At 40.7% G+C, this 8,608-nt stretch overlaps 1 protein-coding gene across 1 annotated transcript in view; it reads right to left on the bottom strand.

Moving 5' to 3' along the window:
• LOC108232125 (glutaminase kidney isoform, mitochondrial) overlaps nt 1–1,391 on the bottom strand; it is a 28,320-nt gene extending 26,929 nt beyond the window's left edge. The window contains exon 1 of the mRNA XM_017409725.3: nt 1,189–1,391. Within this exon, the coding sequence (XP_017265214.1) occupies nt 1,189–1,391 (203 nt within the window). The remainder of the gene's footprint in view (nt 1–1,188) is intronic.
• Between the last annotated feature and the right edge of the window lie 7,217 nt (nt 1,392–8,608).

Below are 8,608 nucleotides of genomic sequence, written 5' to 3'. Positions count from 1 at the left end.
TAGCTGATTAGAGTGTGGTACCAGGTGCCATCAATTTTGAACCTTTTCACAAGATTCTAATTTTCTGATATGATGAATTTGAGATTTTCATTTGTTGTCATTTGTAATCATCAAAATTAAACGAAATAAACATTTGAAATATATGATTTTGTATGTAATGTATGAATATAATATACAAGTTTCACTTTTTAAATGGAATTACTGAAATCAATCTACTTTTTCATGATATTCTAATTTTATGACCAGCACCTGTATTTCCTAATCATCTCATAACACTTTTACTGCCTCTGTCCTCCTGTTCTGACATTTGTAGCATCAAATTATACAAAATAACAAACCCAATAATGCATTTCTTAGTCTCAGATATGCATACTTATATTATACACTCGTTTAAATTCAATTCGGTGTTTAAATGGCTCTGCAGTTTTATTTGGCTTCTTTTATTTTGATTGCCATCTTCTTTTAAAGAGCATCTTGTACAAAATACTGAAGTAACCAAGTGTCCGACAGCTGATGTGTGACATTTGACATTGTAGGAACACTAGCACAACTATGTGAGTGTCAAATATTCAGTGTTTTATTTGATGTTGCTTGGATAAAGCTCATTTAAACTTATCTATAGTTGTTTGAGACGCCTTCTTTCAAACTACGGCTATTAAATTATCCAGATGAGCTCCATGCTCACTAACTAAACATGTTTAACTCGTTCTTCTACATTTTTATTTTTATTTTTACTTTTGAAAAGAAAAAAGTTAAAGGTTTGTGTAACCAGGAGTCCCCGTGTGTGCTAACGTTAGCAGCTAGCTAACTCAAGTATTGTTTATGGCGTTGCCGAGCAACCACTGCGCTAGCTAAAAATTAAAAAATCCTCAAAAAACCCAATAAAACCGCACAATTGCTATTTTTTTCGTTCTAGTTTATGGATACGTTGATCATTAAATTGACTTTTCATCGTTTAACATAGATGTTGTACACCAAATTAAACTAAAGTGGAAGATACTCCTCTGTAAGTGTACTTTAGCGAACAGAATTAGCTAAAACACACTTAGCTAACAGAGTTAGACATCCCAACAGCTAATGACAAGTTTAACTTTACCCCGACTCTTGGAGGAGAGTACTGTCGGTTATGAAAGAGCTACAATAATGCTGAAGACTTGTTGCTTATTTCCAGCCTGTTGCGTGACCTACTTGGAACATCCTTGGTCCCCATCGGCGGTGTTTTGGTGATGGAGGGCTCTGTGGGTGTGGGGTGAGGCTGCCCAGCTGGATGAAGCAACAAGCGGCTGACTCCTGGACATCATGTCAGCTCCGACCCTGGAGGAGCTAACTGCGGTCTTAAACAGCTGCAGAGTCCCCGGGTTAGCCGTCCTCAGGCGCTTCAGGCAGTGCATTGTGACAAGTGGGGGCTTATTCTTTAACACCTAGATGAAACCGGTTTATTTCATTTATTTGTTTTTTTTTCCCTTTCCTCCCCAGGTGCTGGTCTTGAGAGCCGGGTGTGCCCCCACCCCTTTGGTCCGGGCAGCTTTAATAGCAGCTGGTGTGTGTCAGTGTGGAGCATGTGGAGGACAGGCTGTCACCCAGGGGCGGAGCTGTGACCCAGGCAGGAGGAGGAAGGGTTCAACAACCTCAGCTGCTGCCACCATTTCTGCTGCTCTCACTGGGAAAAAGGTGGTGGTGGGGGATTCACACAGGCTTGCCCACGAGTGTTTATTGTTTGTCAACAGATCAACTCATCTTCATTTCTGTAGCACTTATTCTAAAAGCAGAGGTGACTCAAAGTGCTCAGTTAAACCCAGCATAAAATCAGTAACGAGTGAGTGAATAGGTGTGTTTTATATGTATTTTAAACAGAGTAAAAGCACCTAATGATGACAGAGGCCTAGTGTTTCTCGATGCCACTGACGTCATCTCATGTTGAGACATGACAGAGTTTTAGCTGTCTGGGTCAAACCGGGAAAATTACCTTTTTGCGCAACCTCACGCAACATTGCGAGATGTCCATGCTCGGCAAATGTGTTGTGAATGTCTCTCTCGGCTGCTACCGCATCAAACTTTAGCCAATGTCTGTTTTTTTGTGTTGGCTAATTGTCAATTAGCTGTGGGAGCCATGTGGAACGAGGCTAAATTCAAAAGTAGATGAACATCCAGTGATAGGCACAGAAAGGCAATACCATCATCGCCCTACTTTGTAACAAACAGGGTAATCATTAAAATGGATGCAATGTATGCAAAGAGGTTAGCTCTTTTTAATTAATACACTTGTAGTTTGTGTTTGGGGGCAGCGAGGGTGTCCTGTACTCGGGCAGGCAGCTGTTTCTAGAGGAGAGGGGCCCAAGTCCAGAGTTTAAAACTTCCAGGAACAACTAAAAGCCCCGTGTGATGAGGGCAAAGTGTTCTTGTCGTGTTGTAGGGGACAGTGAGCTGCTGTACAGCCAGGTCTTCGTATGTAATGAGGAGGTGTTTGAACATTATTCTCCTGTTCGCAGAGTGCCAGTGCAGAGGAGCTAAAACAGTAGAAATACGATCTCTCCTAGAAGTACCTGTCAGCGCTCGGGCTGCACCGTTCTGAATCAGCTGTCGGGCTTTCAAAGAAGGGTTTGATCAGCCATGTAACATTCCTGTTGTCAAGTCTGGAAGGGACGAAAGCAGGGACCGGTTTTCCAGCATCGTCTCGAGACAGCGTGATTTCTAATTTCCGACACAGGAAAAAAGCTGTTTCTTAGATTTGTTTAATGTATGAGCTGAAGGACAGGCCACAGAGGTGTTAGAGGTTCCTTCAAGAGCCATTTGTTGACTCTTGAAGGAACCGGTGGTTTAGCAGGAGAGAAATAAAGAAGTCCTTAATGTCTCCAAGGTGAGCCTGTAAATATTCAAATTTGAGGTAATTCAATCTGAAAGGAAAAATTACATTTGTATCTGCAGTGAAGTGACCAAACCATATGGTGGGGATTTTGAGCATAAAAGCAAAAAGCATTTAATTATTGAAAGCAAATGAAGAGCTCAGAAACCTCTCTTTCAGACTTTTATTATATAAAACGACGTGGCCTTGGACCAGTGAACAGGTGAATGCGAGGCCTTCAATTTTTAACCACAGGCTGTTTTTTCCCTCCTGTATGCTATATTCCTGTTACATCATACATTACACAAGTCTGGACAAGTTCTGTCAATAATGATAGCAATAGCTATTGGAGAAAACAACAGCAGTATCCATTTTTTGGAGAAATAAATACACTTTTGTGACACTGCTTGTCAGTAATGACAGAAACAAACATTAAGCAGATGGTGGTTTAATTGTTTCCTCGCCTTAGTCAGTAGACTGAGTACATGACTGAGTCCTGTGTTGCTGTTTCATAAGCAGTGCTGATTTATTTTTTCCTGCTGTGAGATGGTGACACCTCCTGGTGTGTTCTTCTCACTGATTCTCTGACGGCTCGCTGCTTCGTGCTCTAGGTGGCGCACTCACCCCAAGACCTTGCACTCAGGTCAGCGTGTGGTCCCTGCTGAGGTGGCTTCATGTCTGAACATCCTTCCTCTTCACAGCACGTCTTTCCTCCTCGGGGTTCAAACACACCCTGTTGGATATTCATGCTTTTATTCTTTGAATATTTTAGACCCAACTTTCTGCCTTTGATCTCAGCTGCCTTGTGAGCCGCAGAGCCGCGTCTTTGACTCCTTGCCGACTAAATCAGACTTCATCTGTACAAGAAAACAGAACTGATGTGTTTTCTAAACTATTATGTCCAAGGTCTTGTATTTTGTCATTTCTGGCATGTAGTTTTTGCTGGTGAAATGTTAAATGCTTTTGTTTAACATATTTTACCCCCCATTTTGTTGATATAGACTCTCTAATATTGTTTTTTTGTGTTTTTAAAATCTTCTCTTTTTGCTGTTGTTGCCCGCCACCAAAGACAAGAGGGTGATAATGTTTGTGTGCGTGTGTGAGACTGTCTGTTAGCCAAATATCTCACGAAGCCCTGGACAGATTTTAATGAAGCATTTAGAAAGTAATCATTCGATGTACATCTACAGCTGACTGATTTTTGGAGTTGATCCAGATCAAAATGGCCGCCACAGCTAATCAACACTGACCAACGCAAAAATGTCTATAACTCAGACAGTTTTACAGATATTGAGCTGTAATCTGGTGTGGTAGTAGCTGAGTTTGTTGTTTCTTAACACAAGATGATTTAAGTTTAACACTCAGACCTAAAAGGCAGAGAGTGAACAATGTTAGGCCTTCAGCTTAATAATTAGAAAGTGTGATTCTTTTTATTTATGTATTCTCTGAGATATTGCTTTTTTTTGTTTTTGTGCTTTGAGATGTTGCAATATTAGTTTGGTCATCTTGTTCTTCCCACTGTTCTTTGAAATGTTCTTTTTTAAATTTTTTGTTTTTGTATTTTCATTAGATGCCAATTAGATAAGTTCATGTTTTGTTTCAGGCCACCATGGACTCAGCTCAGATTTTTCAGGAGGCGTTTGAAGATCTTGATTCCAGTCTGCCCGTGCTCAGTTTCACAGCTCACACACTGCACAAGCAGACGTTCCCATTGTCGCGGTATCACATTTCAAGCAGGCTTTTGAAGGTGGCATGATATTATCAGATAAACAAGGCCTCTCGTCTGCTGCCGCTTTTAGGCACGTCACCTCTCCAAAGGGGTGCATGCTAAGCCATGGCCTCTCTGCTCTGCCTCTGCCGGTCGTAGCTTCTCTGTTTTCAGGAGAAAATGTTTTCCATTCCTCGGCCAATGAATGCCACCTTTGTCCCTTCATCGTCCATCTTGTGTGAGAAAGCCCCCCCCCTTCGCTGCACTCAACAAGCCTGCACAAACTTAACCTCTTCCCCCTCCACCTCACACAGGAAAAGAAACATACCGACTCTGGCGCTTTGATTCAGGCTCTGTAATCTGGAGGTCTGGATAAAGCCTTGGCTGAGAGGCCTGAAGTATGAATTTTTAAGAAAGAAAAGGGACATTGATTGCTAAAATGTGACTGGATCACTTGTTTGGAATAATCCAATTGTTCTTTAGGGTCACAAATAAAAGTTGTCGGCAGACAAGAAAGAACTTTGCAAGACGGGGGTCAGGAGAAAGTCTCCTTGTTTGAAATAATTTTAGAACAGCTGCAGCATAATGTAAGGTAATCAATGCAGTTCAGATTTATATTAGCTCTAATGTACCAGGAGACATTAATTATCCTCATTATCAACCTGTTCAGTGCACATTATCAAATAAACGGTCATTTACAGATTTATGCTAATTTCTCCTCAATACCCAAAGCAAACATGATATATTCATAATGCCACACATCACTTAAGTTTAGACAATGCCTCAGATGCAAAAGCACAAAAAAACCCTTTGAATTGAACTTATTTTTAGTTTAATATAAACCCAAAACAGGCAAACATGGCTGGGTATTACACAAAAAATAATAGAGAAATAAAGCTTGTTTGACTGTTAAACATTTGTGGAAAATTGAATGCGTCGTTTTATTGATATCTTAGAATAAACAGTAGGGAAAATAATCCCGGTGCCATCCAAGCTGAGAGCAAGCAGTTCTTTGACTGAGATTTCTTCAATTGCATCTATAAGAGCCTTAATTTTACCATGTTTTTAATATCTGCCTATGAAGAGAGCTGTAAAGTAGCTGTCATGGCACCATGGAGTGTTTTATCAATTAGCTTTCGGTCTTTATACAAAACTTTTATGCCAGTTTGGCAATAATGGTTGTTTTAGTTGTAATCTCGACTGGATCAAATTCATCCAAATCGAATGTCTAAAATACTTTTTTACGATCCTCGTGGAATAAAACATCCCCTTTGTGCTTCAGTGTAGTGTTTCCTACCAGAATGTCAGTGTAGAAATACTGTATCAAAGAGGTGAACATAATCAGCTTCTCCCCAACTGAGAAAAGACTGACGTTCACCTTGGAGCTCTGCTGCTGACAAGAAGAAGGCTGAGAGGATTGAATACAGCCAATGAAAGTTTTACAAAGTGGTATATTTAAATAAACTGTCTTAAATAAACTTCATTAAATTTGCTGCTTTGACTGCTGACATTACATCTCTACTTTTGAACATGTCTGACTCTGGATGCTCCAGAAAATGAGACCTACGTCTAAAACTTCTCACTGAGTTTTTGGTTCCAGTTGTCTCCACTTTGCCAGGACAAATTTGTACTTCTTGACTTTAATACGGCTTCACCGTCTTGAATGCCGTTAGGGTTATGGTTAGGGTTAGATCAGTTCCTCCTCTCCTCCAGGTAGCTGCTGACTCCACCCTCCCCTCCCCATCGCCCGTCTGTGTTTGCACAGAGGCCCGCAGCCACCGCTCGAATACGGTCACTGTGCCGAAACCTGGACACCCTGTAGACCTCTGGAGCCTCTGTGCGCCTGTACAGCGGCGAGATCAGCCCCTCCATCCCTGCCATCCCATCACCCCCACCTTCTACCCTCAGGAGCGCTCCTCCACCTCCTCTTTTTCATTCTTGTAGCCCGCACGCCCTTCCTCACACACCAACCCCCCGTCCTCACCATGCAGCTATCCCACTGCCCTGCCATCTCGCAGCATTCCTGCAGGCCGTGCACACAGAGGCCTATTGTGTGCTCGGAGACGGCAGAAAGCAGGATACAGTCAGAGCACCGGAGGTAAAAGCTCGTGTAGAGCAGAGACTAGCCTCAGTGTTCGTGCTGGACGTGGACACACGTCTGTAGCTGGAGTTGGGCTGACATTTAGCAAGACTGCTCTAACATTGTTCCAGGTGCTCTGTGTGTGAAGGGTGGACATTTGCAGAGCTTCTCTGTTTTAAATGGTGTCAAATAATGTCTTTAACACATCTATTTGATTAAGTTTACAAACTGCTGATATTTTGTCCTTTAACTTTTGAATAATTGGCCTGGATTTTTGCTTTTTGGTAGCTTAGTTTAGTGTTTTTTCACTACGCAGAAGTCTTCATCTTGTTCTAAATTTGCATGAACACCTGTAGTCTGGCAGAGCAGCAGTCGTTCCTCTAATCAAAGCCACATCCTGAGAATTTTCATCTTTCAGCAACAGTGACTTGAACTGACGGCACTTAGTTCGCACTGAGTGGCAGTGTGGACTTGTACCTGGGGATTAAGGTCATTGATTACTGATTCAGCTGAGGAACTGGTCGTATAAATTCCTGAAACTTTTTGTCGCTGAATTAATCAACTTTAATCCTTGTTGATACGAATCAAAATTTCAAAGTAGCACAAAGCCCCTTTGTGTCTGATACAGAATCAAGTTTTTGTCTTATTTTTAATTTTGATTAACCGCAGCACACAGACCAGGTAGTCTTGAATTGTGAAAACCTTTTGTCCCACACGTGTATTGAGAACAACTCTCTACAAGGTCATGACCTCTGACTTATTGTGCCTCCTCATGACAAAGACTCACTTTTAAGCTCATTCATTTGGGTCTATCCACTGCAGAGGTACGTAGAGTACAATGTTCAATGCCAACGTTTTAAATCCCCTTTAACTTCTTTATACTTTACTTCAAGGAAGATAGACATCTTTTAAAGTTCTTCAGGGCTTCTGGAGGTCTTTGAAAGCTTTTATTTTGACTTTGGCTGCTTTTTCACTCATTTTCAGTCCAGTCCTTGTACCTGACCATGACTGCAGACTGTGCAGTGTGTCCTTAAAGTGGACAAGTTGAAGACGAAAGACAAGCGAGGCTAAAAAAAACAACAACATTGCAGCAAATGAGCAGCATCTAATCCTAATGTCTTAAGGAAACAAGAGAAATTCCAGCAAAGACCTAAGAGGTGCTTCATCCTTCAGATGATCATCTACTAAGAGCTAATAACTCTTTGAGAATCACCTTGCCGGTGCTAAAATATTATTTTCTGTTTGTCAGACTGTTGTTTTTGGTATTTGTCATAGATTCAACTAAAGAAATGGGAATAGTTGTTTTTGTTTTGTGACGAGCTGCTAGGAACAAAGTGCCTTAAGATCCAATTTAAAAAGGTTGTTTTTGCTAAGTTGTTTGTTATGTGTTGACAGCGGGGTCATCTTTTGACGTAGGATACTTTTTATACCTGAATGATTTATCAGTAAGAGAAAAGTGGCAAAAACAGCCTAAGAAAACCCTGAAAAAATACTGATCAAAACCACTTTAAAATGTCTGACTGCTTGAAAGAAAAACATATTTTATAGAATGACTGAAGATTTTTTTTACACATAATATATAAACTGTATAAAATATACAGTATATTACAGATCAAGTGAAGGAAAATATTGACATTTGCTGATAAGAGGATAGGAACATGAGATTGACATGCTGATTAAAAACTATCTGAAAGCAAACTTTTATTAAATACTCAGACCACCTCTACTTAAACACTGCTTAAACACTCTACTTTTTCAAACTGATTATGCTCTTGTAAAGTTTGACTGTAACAGGAATAACTACTGAGTGGTTCATGTTTATGGGCTGTCTGAAATTTGGAGATTACTTCATAATCCGTGAGACTAAACCTTGCTGAGCCAGTGATGAGATTATCTGCAAGCGCTGCCGTTAAACAAAGAATTTCTTCACGTCTAGAAGGTAAAAAAATCACAATGCTTACTTATTTGGCCGGTATTA

The sequence above is a fragment of the Kryptolebias marmoratus genome, linkage group LG8, assembly GCF_001649575.2.
Source record: "Kryptolebias marmoratus isolate JLee-2015 linkage group LG8, ASM164957v2, whole genome shotgun sequence".
Classification (NCBI taxonomy): domain Eukaryota; kingdom Metazoa; phylum Chordata; class Actinopteri; order Cyprinodontiformes; family Rivulidae; genus Kryptolebias; species Kryptolebias marmoratus.
This window is presented reverse-complemented; position numbering and strand designations above follow the sequence as displayed.